Raw genomic sequence first — 20,541 nt, 5'->3', positions numbered from 1 at the left:
TGGTACATGTTATTGGGGCCAGGACAGGGGGCAACAAGGCAAACTTTTAGTCATGCAAGAACAACAGACAAATAAAGAGTAAAACAATACAAATCTACTGTATATGTGACACTTGACATGGTGATCAAACATTATGGAACATTGCAGTGTGAAAGATGATGGCTGTCTCAGTTAATCTTTGTGATTTCTGTGGTGATGACTAAATTCTGAATGAACATGAAAAGATTTTAGATTCTGTGCCCCTTTGGTAATGTGCTATTTGTGAAATGTGTCATTTTGGTTTAAAATATTTGAATGTTTGGAAACTAATTAAGAGACTTGACTTCATCATATTAAAGAAAACAGAGGAGCAAGTATTTGGGTTTATCCATAACCCTGGGCTTAAGGATGTTTGGCTGCTGGCTTTGATCCAAAAGCCTGGAAAAATTAGGTAGTGAAAAAACATGTTGTTTTCTTCACTTCAAATGTTTGCCTAATTTCAAATATATCACTGAACTTTTTAAACTGTGAACTTTTTGAACTGCTTGTAACTTTTTAATGTTAATTTAGAAAATATTTTTCAGATACAAACACAAACAAAATAGTGGAAATAGAAGACTGGCTGCCAGAAACTTTTTAAACTATGTAAGGAGATACATGTGAAAGTAGTGAGCAACATTTAGTAAGGGCCCATTCCATGGTTTTCCAAGTTAAGAGAATAATATAGTTGTTAACAGTTGACAGTTTTTGCTTGTTGCATGAGGCTGACATTGGTGTAACTTTCATATAGTCAGTGAACCGTGCATATATTTTTTTTCAGTGGTTACCAGTTTATTGCTCTCAAACTAATGGCCAGACTCTACTTAATATAGAAAATCCACTTAACGTCACTGTCACACATCCGCTAATGTACAGTTGACGCACATTGGTGCTGTCATGCTGTATTGATTATAGCTGCACCTCTGCAGTATACTGAAACTACTACTGACTGATTAACATTGTGTTATAGAAGCAGTTGATATACCTCCATATGTTATGTCATGGTACAGCAGCAGTTGAAGGCAATTCTGCATCTAATTGCATGGTTTGTGCAGATACTAATTTGGATGCAATTCCCTGATAGAAAAAGCTAGTTTCTTCTTGTGCTATTAAATAAACTTGTTGGTCTATGCTGTTTCTCTGTTAAAGGAGTTCCATATTCCTGTCTGAATATGAAAAACCTGTCACTTACATTGGAAAAATCATCCTTACATTACAAATTTGGTTGAAAATGATCTTTCGATTTGTGATGTGATTAAATACCCAATATGTTATCCTCTGGCTTCATATAAGATTATTTATTTTTAATTTTTTTTCACATAATCATTAAGTCTGTCAATTGACAAATGCCCAACACAACCCTGACAGCCCTGAGAAATGTCTCAATTTTACTTACTTGGACCTGTGCTGATTCCTAATTATTCAAATAGCTATATCTCCAATGAAGACAAAAAACATTGAAGATAATGAACATATACATACTCATCTCTCTGGGATTATTAGTATGACAAAGGGACAGGTGCACAGTAATGGGCACTTTTGCACATTTATGCTTTTGCTGTTAAAAGTTGTTGACACAGTATTTATGTCAGTGTATTGACCTTTTTTTGACTTTAACATTTTTTGGCCTTACGTTGATTTGATCACTTTTTTAATAGCTACACTAAAAAGATTTGTTCTATCTCCTTTTGTTCCAGGGCACCTTGAGAAACAGCCATCAGATATCTCCCCAGGAATTCCTGGGAGAGCTGAAGTCAGGGGTGATGGACGAACGTCTGTTTGCCTGTCTGGACTCATTGCGTGTGTCCCTTACCAGCAACCCTGTCAGGTATAGTTCAAGATTATAACAATGGAATAGGACGTTCCTTTGTACAAGTGACTTCACAGTTGTCTCTTTTGTAATTCTTTTTGTTAGTAATTACACAGTATAAAGACGGTTTAACAAGATCACCATCATTTACCATGTTCTATTAAATATTTGTGTATATCTTAGTTTTCCCTTTTCAAAATGTTATTCCTTCCTGTTTTCATTTAAGTTAGTAATATAATTAAATTAAATAATTCAAACCAGACATTGAGAAAGTAAATAGCAGCAAGATGGACAGCTGCAGCTCACATACTGCAAACCTCAGAGGTATGTGACTGTGAATACATTCCAGGCCAAGGTGTGAATCATAGTTGTGGCAAATTGAAAATGCGTCATCAGGAACAAAACAACATAGCTTGCTTACTGAATTCATTCTTAATCTGAGTGACTGTCTTTAAACTGTTTACATTTATGGAGTCCTACAAAATATGATCTTTTGCTCAGCCCACTGTAAGCAGCAGAGCAACAGGCTTTTAAGATTGTTTGAATTGTTTCTTACTGCCATGACTCTTGGGAGTCTTTGTTGACTTAATGCATAGTCCTGTGAGGTTGACTTTTCATAGTAATGCAGATTTTTTTTTCCACCAGAGTTTCTCATTGTTGTGTTGGTCATTTAACTAGGAGAGTGGATTACATATTAAAACCTTGGAGGTGCTCCAGCTGTCAGCTACCTGAGTTGTTTGTGGAAAAAAATGAATAGAATTCTGAGTGACCATGTAACTTCTCCTCTATGGTTCAGTAGTTTAAACAAATGCATGGTAGAGGAGGGCATATTGTCCTAAACTTTTCTGCAGTCTTATCAAATCCAATTCAGCAGCCAAACAACAAGCACTTCCTACAAAAATCACCACTATGTTGAAGAGATGCAATTTCACTGTAATTCATTTCAGTTGCAGTATTCCTAAAATTAATTTTTCCCTCAGCCAGGCCTCTGCTCATTTGTTAACCTAAATATTTTGGCAGATTTTGTTTGCAGTGTTTATCCTTGTCAGTATTTTTTTTTTTATCAGAGAAATACTTAATAAGAAATGACAGTTATGTAAGTTTCACATTTAATCCCTAACATTCACACTGTCTATTTGTTAATCTCCCATCACTGACCACTTTTTTTCCTGTATGCATACCTGTATGTTAAGGTTCACTATCTGGGCACAATCATTTTTAGTTTTTTAAGGATCTGGCTGGGATGGTCAGTTTTGCGTCACAGTGCTTAATCAAAGTAAATGTATATTTATTGCCAGTAAATCTGTCTCTGTAAGAAGAGGGATGGGATGTTCCTTTGGTAGTGTCTAAGCCACACTGACAGGCAGATCCATGGCAGTCTTGTTTTGGTTGTCTCCCTCTCTTAGATTTAAATTGTTGCTGTGGGCTCTCTCTGTCTGAGGTTGGGGATTAGCAAGTTTGTTTCACATTATCATATGCTCTGCCAGAGCCACTTTAAAGGCAGTCAAAAAGCTAAGCTCAACCATTTAGTCTTCGCTGACTTTTTAAAACTCCACCACCTCCTATCGCCACACACAGATATGATTTACTTAAGTAAGACATTTCATGATTGATGTCATGGATGCATAGTATGTATACAATAAGATCACAGTGCCTCTATACACTCTACACAATGCCTTTCTAGTTCTGTCACGCTGTCACAGCTGATTGAGGATGACTGTGGTCTTGCATCATCTTATGGACTCTCGTCTTGTATTTTGTCCCTGATCTTTTCTGTTTGGTGTTCTTTTGAACTAGAGGCAATAGTCTATGCCAGTGGTCAGTGGGTAACCTTTTTCATATGAGATGCCAGTTTTAAAGCTGAACTCCAACTAGATGGGCAGCATTCTGACCTTTTAAAATCTGTGTTTAATCACAAGAATAAGGAGAAATTTCACTCAGTATCGAATGCACATTCAAAATACAGCAATGGAAAATAGCATTGCATCTATTGCTGCATTGTATTATTGCACTTTTCCAAAGCAACTGCGCATCACCTGGCACTCTGTCACAGAGACAGACTCAGCTCTCTCTTTGTAGGTGTCTATGCTGTCCATTACCAGCAACTAATAGACACCTGTTAGCCCATCATATTTGAGATTTTTCATTTACCAATGTACATGTTTGATCAATCTATAGTAAACTGAATGTCTGTGTACATTAATTGTTATACTGGCTTTACAATATAAAGTCAAAATTGTACAAATGGGATGAAATGTTTTTAGATATTTGACTGGAAAGTTTTGCATTGACTTATCATAGTATTTATATTTTAGCCCTTTAATTAAATCCCTCAAGCCACCCTTTTGGATTGATATGACTACCCTCTCTTATTCCTACTTGTCTCCCATATTTTTTGCCTTGAACCCGTTCGGCGTCAGTAATGAAAATTTGTTTATTTATATGTTAACCACCATATGTTACCAGGTCTGAGCCTTCTTGTGGCTCATAAAGCCTTCCTACTGCCAGGCTCATCCTTTTGAGTTTGCATGTGAAAGCTCTCCCGCCCACTGCTGCTGTCTACCACCCACTTAACACAGTAGTGGATGAGTGACGGCACATGGATGTAGGAGTAAAAGAACTGAGACTTCATTATGTTTTCTAGAACCTCTTGAGCACTGCAGCCCTATCAAGATAGCCAAGAGAAAAATTAGTTTCTAGTGCTTTTAATCACAATGAATCCACTTTTTGTGAGCCTCACTTTGTTTTTCATCAGAGTTGATGACATTAGTGAAAATGTACAAACACGGCCAAAGGCGTGAATTAGACGAAACATACTCAAGTTTTAATTTTGTTAACAGTAAATAAGATGAGATATATGTTTGTCACTTGACCTTTTTGGTGATTAAGATGAGACATTTGTAAGATTAAAATAATATGAATGGTTTTCAGAGCTGGAAGAATGATAAAATTGAAAATGTCATCTGCAGGTAAAATTTTCAATATGCTTTATAGTAAGAATTTATAGAAAAACAAATTTATTTTGATCAACCATGGTTTGTTTTATCTCCTTTATTGTAGTACCATACAGAGGGAGTTTTCGCTTTAAGGCCCGGTTTAAACAAAAACAAAAAAAACCCCAAAAATTTCCATCGAATGATACAGTATTTATCTTCAAAATTACAAGATCAATCTGCATGTCGCATTTTGTACTTTATTTTGCTGCATATGTCTATTTGTGCTAGATACCATATGAATCACATTACTGTTATGAATGGATCAGTTAGGGCTGCACTATTGTATCTATCTAACACATGTAATACTGTATTTAACATATAAATAATATATATCATAACTAGCTGGATTAGCTGCCATAAGACATGGCTGTCCTATAAACTGTAGCGTAAATAGCAATACTCTATGCATACACTTTGCTGTTCATGGGACCTTCATCAGTGTGATTATTAATGAAAATGTGACCTGTGGGCTCTGATGGAGTTATCACTAATAAAATGGACAGTCAGACTCATGTATAATGACATAGTTTGGCTTGACCATAAATCTGCCTTGGCTAGAAATGGTGTCCTGACAGTGGTAACCACTTGCAATCTAATAGCACCATTACAGTCCTGAGTTGTGGTACTGGTTTGGCAGTGAGGAGATTTTGTCCGCCACTGTTTTTTGGATGCTGCTCACTATCACTTTCTTGGCACTGCCATAGCAACAACTCTCACTCATCGCCTCCACCCAATATCAGGTAGTTGCATTCTGCTTGTATAGGCTGACAGACTTATATGCTCCCTCATCAGGTTCCTTCTGGTGGAGCAGGATGACTTAGAAGTAGTTTGGTACTTCCTTCAGCTCTAGAGCGTCACCCTGTGACGCACGCCTCTGACCCCTGTATACCTTACCCACCTTAGCTATTCTAGCTCTGTCTCCCTTTTTGTGAGGAGAGGCCATGGTACCAGCCCACAGGACCAGCAAGGCTACAGGATGTAATTGTATTAAATGGATTTGATAAATGGATCTGACAAACAAGTGGAAATTGGTTTTTGATATTATATTAAAACTGACCTTCAGGTTTAAGGCCTTAGATTTATTTTTTTTCAGTTTAGCTATACAGTAGGGTACAGTTTAGCATTCCTCTTCTTTACACCGATGTTTTTAAATCTTGGATGCTCCTCCTGTCTCTCACACACCTGCCACCCATGTTTGCACATAAAGATCCAGGATTCCTTAAACTAATAATGCTCATAGTATTGTCAAGTACAAAATATACACGCAAATGCCTTTATTCTCTCTCATTAAGAAATTATATACTCATTGACTTATTGTTATATAGGGTATAATTTAAATATTTAGACTATAATGTTTTCTATTATCAGTAACATGTCAGTTGCCTCTGACAAGATTCCAGGGCCAACAGGGTCATTTAAGTTTGACCTACCAAAATAATTTTAATGTGTTGTGAAATATTATTGGATTTCAAAGTTTGAGGAAGGCATACAGACAAATGTGTTAAAGGTAAAATGTGTTCATGTGTGTATATGTTATAAAATTCAAAACTGTAGAGTTTTTTTTATTGTACACAAATGTGTATTTTTTAAAATACATTTCAATGTTTCTCACTAAGTAATAATTTAATTGGTTTGTTGCAACTATGGTCTGTTTTGAAAGCATCTATTTAAACTATTATTATTATTATAAATAATTATAATAAAACATTTTCAAATACAGAATCTTAATATAAACAAGCCACCACATTTGAGATATTTGCTGCTTAAATATTATAAGCATTGTTATTGTCAGTGGTTGTCTGCTAGAGTGGCGTCATTCAGGCCTCTCTGCATGAAATGACCTCCTCTATTTTTATTTCAGGTGTCCCACATTGCTATGATTTCAGCCTCCTCCTTCTTCCTCTCCCTGGAGAACCCTCCTGTAGTCAGTTAACTTGCTATGCTCAGGACAACATTTTAAAGTAAATTTTTTATTTCTGGTTCATAACCGCTTTAGCGGAGTGCAACACTGTGCTGCACTGCCTAGGAACCTTGGAGGCATTCTCCTGAGACTCCGTTAGAAGTCAAGCTACCTTAGCTGTGAAGTTAGCCAGATAAGGTGCCTCATTTTTCTCTTTGATTTATGACTGTTTTTGTTTCCAAGGGAATGGGATGATGAATTTGTTTTCCTTATTTTTAATGCTCTCTCCCTCAATCTGTTTCTTTGTGTCTTTCTGAGGTGATAGCCCTCTGTCGAATATTACTATGGTGCTTTTGCATCTGTTGATGGTGAGGTGTGATTACAGTATGCCTCCAATCGCAGAGAGAGCATTAATTACTGTTTATTATATTGTGTAAATATATGAAAGTAGTTTACAGTATTCCATCCACATTTTTGGAAGACTGACCAAAAACATGATAGTTTTGCCACAAAAAATTGAAATTTTAGGGATTATTTCCACAAGACTCAAGATTATGAGGACCCAGAATTTTTATTTTCATACACTGTCCATCCGCATCTTAATAGTGAGGGGAAAATACTGTCCTGGTTCCAGGGCACGAACTTGATAGCAGTCTCCTTGATGGGGAAAAACAACAGAGCCAAACAAAGCTTTGTAGACAGGATTAAGGATGACAGGACACAAATAACAGTTAATACTGATTGGTAAAGGCAAAATAGACTCAACCGTTTGTGTCCACTCTGCTGTGACCTGTGTAAACTGTGAAGGTTCTGCTCTGTGTCCTGTCTGTACAATGCCAAATGACTACTGACAATAACAGTGCTAACAGGTAGTAGTCAGACTTAAATCTGTAGCTGTAGAAAGTGTTTTCAGATCATTTTTACACAACACAGCTCCAGACATTGAGGACATTCAGGCAGAGAATGTGATTGAAGTTTCTCATTTGGGATGTGGGAGGGGTGCCAGATGTTAGGAACTAATGAAACCCAAGGGCTGCCAGAGCATGCTAGATTGGCAGACAGAATTTAAAATACTTTAATCATTTTAGAGTCTAGACAGACAGCATGTCAAATACAAACCACTTAACTGCACAAGGATAAATAAACAGGTCAGTATATGATTATAACTACTGATTCCTCTTTGCAAGTTATTAACATTTTAATTAATATCTACTTCAATTTTAATTGTATTATTTATTTATGTATTTGTAAGTTCTGCACCATAAAATAGGATTTGAACAATGATGCTTGCAAAACAATGATATATTATAAGGAATAGAGTATCGCATTATTAAACACGCAAACTTTTATCATTCCTGGTGCAGATGCAGCAGGTGCCCCTTTTGGTCTTTGAAATCTGACGCATCCTATTTTTCCCCTACCTCCTGCCATGATACAGACACACCCTTACATACTTTATTGCCTCAGCCTGATTGTTCTCTCTCTTGAAGATGAGACTTTCTCCAGATGTTGCAGAATGGCATCAGGCCTTTGCGATCTTCTAAATACAGAAGTTCCTTTACTAGCAGCCTTTGAAAGCTGACATATGTCACTTTTCACTCATGTGTTTCAAGGTAGATGACTTGAAGCAGACCCTGATTTTGCAGGCCTGTTGGTTTCCTGTGCAATAATTCTGGCTATAGATCAACTGATTATTTTCCTTTGCTCTCTGCCTCACCTACTGATGATGAAAAACTAGCATGCAGTTGCCACTGAGCTATGCATTTCAATGAAGCTCTTGTCAAGACCCCCGCCCTGCCTACTCTATAACTAGAATGGTCTGGGCCATGGCCCAGTGAGAAGTGTAGGCTAAATTGAATTTTTTCTCAAACATGAGAGCCTCATTCCTTAGATACCTTGGCAGCACCTTCCCTGTCTTCATCAGCGTGGTCGTGACAGTTTTTGTCAGCCTCCCTCATTTTCTTGACCCTGTCACACACACACACACACACACACACACACACACACACACACACACACAGTTATACACTTTGATGTGGAAACCTGCAGTACCTTTCTGCCTTTTGTCCTCCTTTTGTCAGTGGAAGGCAGTTAAGGACCAGAGCCTGTGTATTAATAAATTAAACATCCACTTCCATTGTATATGCTTAAATCACTATGTTAGGCATCTTAAGATTAGTGTTGTTTTTGTTTGTTTGTACAACAAAATACCACGGACTATATTAAAACCTGATACATCATGGTTACTTACCAGCCATTTGTGGTACATGATTGACCTAACTAAACATACCATTAACTTAGTCAATGGTATGCTCAATACCTCAGACTCTGTTATTTTTCAAAACATGGAGGGTCTAATACATCAAAAGCAGCAAATATTTTCCCCTACACAACTTGCACAGTCCTAGCTTTCAGCTCACAGGGAATAGTTTGGACAGAAAGCCCAGATCTCTTATCCCCAGTATGAGGTTGTTTGTATAAAAATGTATGCACAAGATGGCCTAGACTTTTGCTGTAATTCTCAGCAAAGATGAAGCATATCCAGCAAACTGAAACTGTAAGTACTGTAGTTACTGAGCTGTGATGTCTCAAATGATTTGCTGATGTTCAGTGACAGTCAGAATATACAGATGATTGTCCAACTCTAGTGTACATGACATGGTTACATGTGTGTAGTGCTCATGAGTGCACACTAGATTTTTCGACTCAAACACTTTGTCTCACCAGCTAACTATAATGATATAGATACATAACTTTACCTGCTAACTTTCATTCAAATTTCATGTTCATGATTTGTTCCCCTTCTTTGAAACACTTCTTTGAGTCACTGTACTTTTTTCTTTCTTTTTTTCTTTCTTGTTTTGAAAAATGTTGAGTTAAAATTACCTGTCACCTATTTGCAGTCGAGATGAGAGGACTTTGGATGTAAGTTAAATAAAACAAAACAAAACAAACAATATAAGCACCCACCATCTGTTAAGAGTTCTCCATTGTTTTTTGATAAAAAAAAAAATCCTATTTGTCACCATTCTTTACCAGGCACAACAATGTCACACAACAGACAAATAAACTCATGCACACATCCACCCAGAACTCCTTACTCCCTTTCAAGAAATTAAATTCAGATAACAGCTTCCCATTTCATGTTGTCACCTTGAGAATTTCTGTAGATTTGATGCTGGGAGGCATGCCGCTTGTTGATTAGAACAGTACAAATGGTGAATGCTAATGTTGAGAGATGTTATTCAGTTTCAATCAGGAGGGAGGTGCAGTCAGTCACAATCTCACTCACCCTGTCTTTGTCTGTTTTCTGCATACCTAAAGGTTTTCATCCAAACCCACAGTATAATATTTGCTCCTATTTGTGCTCCTGATATAAAACAGGTTCTTTTAAGTAACTGCTCTTTGTCCCATTCTCCACTGTCACTTTTGGGTGACAACCTTGGATCTCCAGGATATGGTTTGTCAGTATCAAGGAAAAGTAGTGATGTTTTATCATGATTGCCATTGTGTTTGATTCTATCCAAGAAGTCTCAGAAATGGAGTTGGTTTCATAAGGCAAAGCCTGCTGATTCTATTATGCTGTGCACCACTATCATACATGCCCTTGTTCCTTCATCCGCTTTAAGCACAGATTTAGCAATCATTATAATCTGGAAGTAGGAAGACTGAAAGATGCCTTTGGTTTATGTAAATAAATGCCATAGTGACAGCAGCGTTTCAACATCATATTTGGATCCAGAGAGAGCTTAGTGGCCTCAGGCCAGAGGTCATTAGAACCTCAAAGAACAATTAACCTTCCCCAGATTTATGTAATAATCTAGAGAAGGGCTGAGAAATATGATGAAACTTTGTTCTTAGTTTTTATGGTGAATAAGTATATCCCAATGTATGCATTTACCCAGAAATATTATCTGGTCATTATTTTGTCCTCTGGAAGTGAACATTAGATTAATAAACTGCCTAATTACCATAACTGAGCTTTGAATTTAAAAAAAGCACTGTTGACTAACTAAATTAACACCATATTAAGATCACTGTAGTAATAACAATGTTCCATCCTCTTTATCGCTCTAATATGTCGACCATCTGATAGCACTAGTGTAGGATAGAAATTACTTCATTCGTCGGCATGCACGTCATTGGCTTTTTCAAAGAAAAGCTCCTTTGCTGCATGGAAAGAAGTGTGCCCTTTTAAAGGAAACAAAATCTATTTTATATGTTAGTCCTAAGCTTTCTATAGTAATACTTTAATCACAGGCAACAGTCCCTGCGATCCATCAAAGGCACCTTCTCCATAGGATGTGTCTAAAATCAACTTTCACATAAAAAGCGGCTGAAAAATTCGATCTTTCAATTGCTTATTTGATGGAGCAGTGTGAACTTGCTTAACCTCCTTCGGAGAGCTACAACTCACAAATGTCACTTGCTTCATATAACTGTAACTTCCATAAGAATCTAATTCTGTCCCCTGGCACCGGACTTATTCTGCATAGCATTTTTCTGTCTTCTCTCAGGAGATCAATGCCACTGCATCAAGGCCTTTAACAAGTATTCTATTTGTTTTAGCATTATTGTATCTTTGTACTGAAGGTACTGTATCCATGTCTTAACTATATTTTTGAAGACATTTGTATGTAGGGATTGATTTAAATAGTTTTGGCTGTGTAAAAGTCCCCCATTTGTCCAGATATATTGATATGTCCCTGTCTGGTATTGCCGTACAGTACATTTCTGTGACAGATTTGTTAACTATATGGTTTTGATTTACATTTTGCTGCCGTGGATATATTGTGGATATTTATTAGATTTATGCCATACTATACTCTGGAATATGGATATGTCCTCAAAAGTTCATTATCGATTAGTATGTAAGTATGCTTTCCATTTGTTGTTTCCCTCTTCCTACAATATTTTAGTGCAGTCTTTCTTATGGGTCATGCACTACTATATTTACTACTGCAGCCCTTCTGCTCAGCACGAAGTGCTGAATTCTACATGTGTTTTTCTGTCTTAAAGGTTTCCACAGTGGTTGATGAGTATGAAAGTGTTGCTGTCAGTTGTCAGTCTTGCACTGCTGTGATATTGATTAAATGTTTGTTTTTTCAGTTGGGTGCAGAGTTTCGGGCATGAGGGTCTTGGACTGCTGCTGGACATTTTGGAGAGGTTGCTGTTCAAGAAACAGTAAGTTTATGCATTCACTCATGTGTATTCTTGTATAGACTCCCATCTATCTCACTGTAATTATTTAAGCATTCACAGGATCAATATTAACTAATAACAACAGAACAAAGAAAGTCGCATGGTTTTGGTAATTTTCAGTTTTCCTTGTTGAGTCATTTTATCAAAGTAATTCAATGCCAATTTTCCGAATTTACTGATAACAAAAATTGCATTCATATTTGGCAGTTGTACATTTAATGGAAGGCTTTTGTCAGAGTCAAAATTGTTTTCTATCATCAGCACGGTCTTGCATTTTTTTCTGAGTGGCTTTTACTCTCTCCAGTTCTTTATCTAATGTGGACTCATTTCCAAACAGTATGTGTACAGTTTGCTGTCTTCATGCTGTACATTAGAGACCAACTCCTCCTCATTACTCTCCTGTGCCCCTAGGCAAGAGAAGATTGACAAGAAGAACCAACATAAAGTTGTCCAATGTCTCAAAGCCTTCATGAACAACAAGGTAATGACAATACATGTCTTTGTGAGGAAGCCCAAGTGGCTATTTCTTGATTTAGGTTGTGTAGTAAGTTGCCCATTGCCCATTCACTTTGTGAAAAATTTTATTGTCTTATACCTTTAAAACTAGGGAGTCCCTGAGGAAGTGTATTTTCAGTTAATTTTGGAAAGTTAGAGAGATTATACAGTCTTTGAAAATCAGTAAACACGTACTAATCTGATTAATTGCTGTGATTAATGTCTTGGGACATAATAGCCCACATTAACTTTAATCAGGAGTGTTTGCTTTTTGATTAACCTTTGATGAATGACTGAGGGGGGAGGTTGGGTGGTGGGTTTACTACTACAAGGAATCCCCAAAGTCGGAATTTTTTTTGAAAATCCTACTTTAATGTAATAGGAAACAACTTCCTGTATTTTGAGTCTGATCTCCAAGGGTAACTTTAATCCCAGCCACATCAACATCTGGTGTTTTCATGCAATTACCAAATTAAGCCTCTGGGACTTCAATTACCAAGGGCTCATGACCAACTGAGAAGAAGAGAAGCATCACAGCAAATGGAGCTAACTGAGGGAAGTTATACTAAAGTCCTGAAGCAGACTGGAGGACACTGTCACAGACATATTTGCACAGGTCTAAAATTCTTGGCCTGCAAAAAGTCCCAATTCTGGAGTTAGTACTTTCTAATGGCTCAGGAAGATGCCGTTGCAAAAGTGAGCACAAGAGAAACACAACTTGGTTTGCTAATTATTTCAATGCTGTGGCATGCTATCGGACAAGGTAATAACCATAAATCACAGTACAGTGTGTCTCCATCTCGGTGTCTCTGGACTTAGTTTCAGCAACTCTTTAGTTCTCGGGAGTATCATAAAGGGACACAGATGACCGGTTAACACAAATTATCTGCTACAGAGAACAAATCAATTATAGAGGCAAAAGAAACAAAATGCCATTTTGAAAAGATATGAAGACATAAAATGTAGGGTTGGACAATAAATTGAAAATTTACAGAAACTGATGTCATGCGTCTCTCACAGACATAAATTAAGTTACATTATTATGTCTGGTAAATGATGTTTCTTCAGAGAAGCTGTCAGCTGGCCTTTCCCGTTTAATGTACCTGAAAGTACAATCCATCATTGTTAGTAAGTGTGGAAGATTTTGATTTTCCAAACACTTTCATAACTCATTTTGTTATAATTTAATTTCAGATTGTGTGTGTAATTTGTTTAATTAAGCAACAGGATTTAGTGAATCTATAAAATAATATGATCATATTGTGATAAAATAATTCCACTTAGAGTCAATAGACAATAATATTGAATTATTGCCCAGGCCCTACTTGTACAGTGTTCTCTTGAATTAACTTTATTTTACAATGCCTCAGCGTTTCCTGCTTTTGTGCTGTTAGTCTGAAGTAGCTACAAAGGAAAAAAAAAATCTTGTCACATGGAGCTAAAACCCAGTGGAGACAGATATACAGCCACTCTGGCACAAAGTGTGCTGTAAGGTCTCATGTAATCCTGTGTCTCAACAGGCGCCAGACACCAGCATTTACCCGTAGGCCTCTCTGTTAGCCCAGACCTTTCCCTGGCTAGAGAGGCATCTTGGGATAGGATGTACCCACAATGCCAAGAAGACAGGTGTTCTCTGCCAGCTGTCAGTGCAGCCTTTTCTTCTTCTGCCTTCCTGCGGCAAGCCACAAACTTGCATATTTTCTATTGTCTGTCATCAGAGGCATAATAATGTAGTGCTAAAAGTTGCTACACTGTGAAGCTGCCCTTTGAGCAACTTAACTGTATTAAGAAAAGATAATGGTTTAATAGTGCCTAAACGTCCGTCAGTATTTATTGTTTATCTACTTGAGAAGATCTGCTATATAAGTATAAAAACAGCTGCTCAAGAAATTATTTTAAAAAAGATGTCATGTATACATGAGACTTACACACTGTTCCTCTTAATTTTGTTTTTGGAAATTCAGCAACCCCTGACTCTTTAATCACAAACATACATGAGTACTTAATTTAATTAATGAATTAATTATGTTTTATGAAACAATTGTAACATTTTTTAAATAAAGTAATCACACAATTTAGCTATTTGCATACAACCATCCAGATACAAGGACGAAATCTGAATACACAACACATAATTTGGTTAGCCGATGGCCTCTTCAAAAGTGTGAAGTCTGCACTGAACAGAGAAAGAGAAAATATGATTAAAATGTTCTGTAATGTATGGTGTTTTTAAAATTGTTTTTCAAATCAAATAACAAAAGTGAATTTAAGAAAAGAACATGCCTTATTGATGCCTTCTTTGGTAATATAAATAAAAGCCCTTTCACTGCTTTACAAAGAATTAATTTTAATGAATTATTTTATGTTATATTTTTATTTATTTTAACAAAATCAAACGCTGTTGAATTGGTTTTCTCTTCATTGTGCAATGTTGTTACCACATGCTAGTACTTGACATTACCAATACAATATTATTTTTTATAATGATGGTGTTCTTACAAGATTGCTTTTTTACTCTTTGGCAAAACTCATACAGGACCATTATTCTCAATCTATTTAATAATGATCTTGCAATTTAATCAGATTTTCTGGTGGCCAAGTTAATTTGTACAAGAAGTTTGTGCCTGGCCAGATCTCTGAATAGAATTGCATGCACTGCATTATAGATGGAACTAAAATCGCTGTTAACCTTATGTGTGACACTTGATCATTCAGACTTAATCTGAAGTGTAGGTACGTATATTGCTTGAATTGCTCTTGCGTTCTTCGGCCACTAAGACTTGGTTTCAGCATTTCATGTGACATTTTATTCTTGGTGCAGAATTATAGCATATCTATGTAATCACTTTTTCTGTCTGTGTTTATTGCAGTACGGCTTGGATCGAATCCTGGGGGAGGAGAAAAGTCTTGCTTTACTGGCAAGAGCCATTGATCCCACCCAGTCTGCCATGATGACTGACGTGGTAAAGCTGCTGTCAGCCATCTGTATTGTGGGCGAAGAGAACACGTACGCTCTGGCTTCATTTCTTCTGTCAACACATCTATGTCTTACTGCTTTTCTAATGTTGAAAGACATTTTTTTTTATTTCACAAAAGTAAAATCGTCCCTTAGTTTAAGTTTTACTTAAAGTTATGGTCCCAGCTTATATTTACCTTTTCGTATTTATTGTCAGTTAAAAGCATTGGGCTATGCACGGCCTACTGTGGTGCATGGTAAAACATAGTAAAACAGCCAAAACTTTTCAAAAGGCTGAAGTGTCCTCTTTCTCCTTGAATGGAGAAATGGAAAGATGGGCATGTAATACATTCCTTTGTTAGTGTCAGTGTCACAGTACTGGTGCCAGCATATTATATATTGATCGATGTATTGCACCTGGTGGAGAAATTATGTCATATGTTGTTTTTGTTATAGTACAAGAAAGTGGATTGGGTGATTATAAGTGACTGCAATGTCAAATTAGATACTCTAATAATGTCATTTTAGCATTTGTCAGTGGAATAAGCTTTATTTGAAATATAAAAAGTACATTGATTTTCTTATTGAAATTAATGAATTATTGAAATAATTATTTAATGAACTTGTAAAGTTCAGTTTTAGATTTGAATCACAATTGTCTTCTAGTCATGTTTTCACGGTGATTGAATCACTTGGAAAAATCCATCCACTTGGGTTGAATTGACAAGAAAGGTGCCTTGGATACAGTAGAACAGGAGAGCGCTTATGGTCAAAATCCCTTTTAAATGAATGTATTTTTTCATTTTTTCCCCATTGTTCGCTCATGCATTTCATGTTCTCATTTAGTTTGGAGAAGGTCCTTGAGGCCATCTCCACAGCAGGCGAATGGCGAGCCATTGAGAGATTCAGTCCAATTGTGCAAGGACTACGTGATCGCTCGGTTCAATTACAAGTAAGTGTAAAGTACATTTTCACCGTTTCACTCAGATTTCTCTGAAATGAAATATGGAATAACTGTGGGAAGTGACCATCTCAACATATCACTCTCAGGGGTCTTTGGGGTCTCTTAGTCACTTACACATTCTTTGGTCTGCTCCTCTTTTTTGTCAAAAAATTATTTTGTTATAATCTTGTTTTTAGTGTTTAGTATTGTACATCACAGATCCGGTCACAATGGCAACACTGACACACCCATATGTTGCTTGTATGTATTTTATTTTTCAAATTTATGTAACTCGTATTATTACATGTCCAGTGTTCATTAACTATTGGTTCATTAACACTAGTCTACAACCTGCTAATCTGATTTTACCAATGGCAGTAATGAACATAATCATTGTGTAGTGGTGTTAGTTGCTCAGTTATAGATGAAGATCCTCCATGATTTGGAGTTGCCATTTGTAATGACATTTAAGTTACAGGAATGTCTGGTTATAAGTTGTAAAACAAGCTTTATTGTAATTACTGTGGAGCCAGTAGTTATTTCCTTGTACAATAAAAGAAATACAAGAAGAAGAAAATTTAACAAGAGAACACAATAAAACATAAACAGAACAAAACAAAATGAACAATAAAACCACCGATTTCTCTAACCTATACATAGAGCAGCTGTCCATTCACATTGTCTATTTCATCATCCTATGTGCTCCCCCTACACATGCCTCTCTTTCTGGACACGATCATCAGATTTAGCATCTCCCTGCTGATACTTGAGATATTGCATATCGGCTGTTTTAAACAGAACGTGTTGGTTTGTGTCACAACAATGTAGTTCATGATTAAAGTATGTTGTCTGCATTTTTAATTTGTAGCTGAGGAATGAGAAGATCGTATTCATTCATTCAGTATCTAACCCCCAAAATGTTAGTATGTACAACCATTTGCTCCTTTGGTTGTTTCTTATTCCCATACAATGACCAATGCTAAACTTAATTAAAAGATGATATCTGTTTTGCCCCCTGTAGTATTATCAGTAGCATTTGCATTCAGTTTGCTGTATCGACCTTTGACAGGTGCAAAACTATAGGGGAGAGGTAAGGAGGCAATAGTGAGAGAAGGGAAGATGTTTTACACTGAAATGAAAACCAGGATTTTGGGATGCACTGGAAGCTAGAATTTGATCCATACGGAGGCATCTAAAGTTTATAAGACCTTACTTGTGTTTTATTGATGCTTTGTTTTTCCTTCCCTCCTCCAAATACACAGTGCAGATCCCTTTTATCCCCCTACATTATTAAAGCACTGATACTGTTATCCAAACCATGGCAATGTGTGGCCAAAGGCTCTCTGTCCTATTCAACTGCATTTATACACAGCCTCCCCGACCAGCCTTTAGCTTTGGGCAAGTCAGTGTAAATAGGCACAGGTGAGACCACCTGAATCAAAGATGCTAGTATTTTCTCTTAAAGTTTTAGTGTCTTTAAGTATTTGTAATTGACTTTGGTGTTATTGGCACTATATTATACAAAGCTGAGGCTAATGTAGATGGTTAACTATATATATATTTTATATTTATTTATATGAGCTGGAATGAAATTGTAGACTTCAAATACTAACATGCATCTATATTGTGATCTTTTACTCATGGAAAATTATGTAAGACATTGTTATAATTTTTCTAGCTCACCCTGTGTCTTTTGTTATTGTTTATGTAGACAGTTAAAACTCGCTGGAGATACATATAGATACGTAAAATGAATTTGTTCATACTCAAACCAAAGGATAGGGGGAAGGTAGGAAATCATTCAAGTAATTGATATGATCTTTTAATCTAACAGTGGTAGTGGTTTCTTGACTGCCACTGCACCCAAGTCACACACTAAGGAAAAGTTCAGTGACACTTTGTATTGTTACCAATCTATATTATAATATTAAACTGATACCTTCAAGACAGCTAATTACTAAGCTTCAGTGCCATGACAAAAATAAGAGTGTGTTATCAAACTGACAATGAACCTTAAGACATCTGAAAATCCGTCCTGAGCTCTAGCATTGCCATACCCTCTTTTGACGCTCGAGTGGATTGCTTTACTGATCAATAATTGATTTTTCTGTCTGTGTTTGCTCAGGCAGTTGAAGAGTCACAGGATGCAGCGGTCCCTGTGCAGTAAACCAAACTCAGGCGGGAGTGAAAAACAGCTTCCAAAAGAGCGAGTTTGCCCTTAAATTGACTGTTAGTTAGTTTTGTGTGTACGGGTCTGCAGTTGTTGCATTAATATTAAAATCAGCCCCCCTAGTTGGTGACTGGAGAAAATAGACATGCATTAGTTATGGTCCTCTGCTTCCTAGGGACATAACTCATTTAGAATGCATGCCGGCATGCTTTTCATCAACTTCTGGAAGAAGTCCGTAGTCTCTTTCTCTGGTTTTCTCTCTCACTCCTCTTGCTCTCTCCTTCTCTCTCTGTCTCTTTGTTCTGCTTACCCTTCATGTTGCAGGTGGCATGCATGCAGCTCATCAATGCACTGGTAACATCTCCTGATGAGCTGGACTTCAGGCTGCACATCAGAAATGAATTTATGCGCTGTGGCCTGAAAGAGATATTGCCGGTAAGCACAACAGGACCACGCACCCACACCCACACACACACACACACACACACACACATAGACACATAATATAAACTCACACTCACCTTGTATTAATATTTAAATGAGTTGTCCACTTCAGTGAAATATTGTAGATTTGCTCCAGCAAATAATTTATGGAACACAGAGGACAGTTTGCACGTCCTCCGTCTGTGCCAGCACCAAGAAACCAATAATGTTTCTAGTGCCTTGGCTAATAATCTTCCTACTGGCTTTTATACCATCTACCTAACATGTTTATCTGTTGTAAACAATGTAGCTGCCAAGGAAACAAATGAATTAAAATGAGGAGCTGGTTATCATCATGATGAGTAATTGCATTTAGAATATTGGAGCTTGATGCTTTCCTTCTTTCTGATTTATTTTGCTTAATTCTTTTATTTAATTCTTATTCTTTTTTTACTTTTTGTTCTTTTTCTACCTCACTCTATCTGTAGCAACTGACAACCATCAGGAATGAGGCGCTTGACATTCAGCTAAAGGTATTTGTTGAGCACAAAGAAGAGGACATGATCGAGTTCTCTCATAGGCTGGAGGACATCAAGAGCGAGCTGGAATATCCTTCTCAAAAAAAAAAAATGTATAAATTACAAAGAGAAGCATGTAACTGTATTGTTTAAGTTAATGTGGCTGATATACATTGGAAAAGTTCAATGTTACTGCTAAGGTAGTTATCCATGATGAGATACTAAAATAACAAAAAATATGAAATAAAAATAAAAATACACAAATCTTTCATTTCTTTTTTTTTTTTTTTTTTTATATTATTACTTTTATGTGAAAATGCTATGTTTCCATTGACATACGATCCTTGACTCTCTGCACTGATGCAGGGGATGTATTCAGTATTGTGCAGAGCATGGTGAAGGACAGCAGTGCAGAGCCCTATTTCCTCTCCATACTGCAGCACCTGATGCTTATACGCAATGACTACTTGGTCAGGTAAAAATCCACAGCGCACACATACACAGACCATTAATTATCTAAAGTGTAATGAAGCAAGCAGTTTTTTATCCCTCGTTTCTATCTTGGATTCATTATGGCCTCCCCTCATTTATCCTCCATTTGTGCCTGTGACTTGGTTGGTGTGATGATAATGATAACTGTCATATGGTATTTTAAACTCACATCTTGGCCAAATACACACAAGCAAATGGCTAAGCACCTTTTGAACAGTGCTAATGATGTACACTGGTGAAGAGCTTATGTTTTGTGGAGGTCTCACTCCTTCTGCCTTAAATCCTCTCAATGACACTGGCTAACAAAGAGAATGCTGTCTCTTTCATCTCCAAGCCATCTACAACAGCCATGGCTCCAGAGTATTTCTCATCTCCTATTAATGGTACTTTTCAAAGGCTTATTTTATGTTGGTTCACTCACAGCTGGGTGTGAGTTAAACCTTAGCTTGATCAAAAGATGGTGCTCTAATCTGAAGAATATGAAATGCATCACCTGCAGTTTTCTCCCACCCTAAAACAACACCTGAAGTGTCTCACAGCTCTGGCTCTGTCTGATTAATTTTCTTCATCTGAAATGTTAACATTTTTATGTTTTTATTACTACAGACACTGGTTCCA

The 20,541-nt window shown here is 36.8% G+C and overlaps 1 protein-coding gene across 1 annotated transcript in view; it reads left to right on the top strand.

Moving 5' to 3' along the window:
• The window catches only part of LOC108887995 (protein diaphanous homolog 3), a 152,415-nt gene that overhangs the window by 13,155 nt on the left and 118,719 nt on the right, over positions 1-20,541 (top strand). The window contains exons 5-12 of the mRNA XM_051074353.1: positions 1,716-1,846; positions 11,834-11,908; positions 12,338-12,407; positions 15,292-15,428; positions 16,224-16,329; positions 18,815-18,925; positions 19,402-19,520; positions 19,790-19,906. Of these exons, the coding sequence (XP_050930310.1) occupies positions 1,716-1,846; positions 11,834-11,908; positions 12,338-12,407; positions 15,292-15,428; positions 16,224-16,329; positions 18,815-18,925; positions 19,402-19,520; positions 19,790-19,906 (866 nt within the window). The remainder of the gene's footprint in view (positions 1-1,715; positions 1,847-11,833; positions 11,909-12,337; positions 12,408-15,291; positions 15,429-16,223; positions 16,330-18,814; positions 18,926-19,401; positions 19,521-19,789; positions 19,907-20,541) is intronic.

This window comes from Lates calcarifer, linkage group LG2 (genome assembly GCF_001640805.2).
Source record: "Lates calcarifer isolate ASB-BC8 linkage group LG2, TLL_Latcal_v3, whole genome shotgun sequence".
NCBI lineage: Eukaryota > Metazoa > Chordata > Actinopteri > Centropomidae > Lates > Lates calcarifer.
The sequence above is the reverse complement of the archived record's forward strand: the minus strand, read 5'-3'. Positions and strand labels throughout refer to the sequence as shown.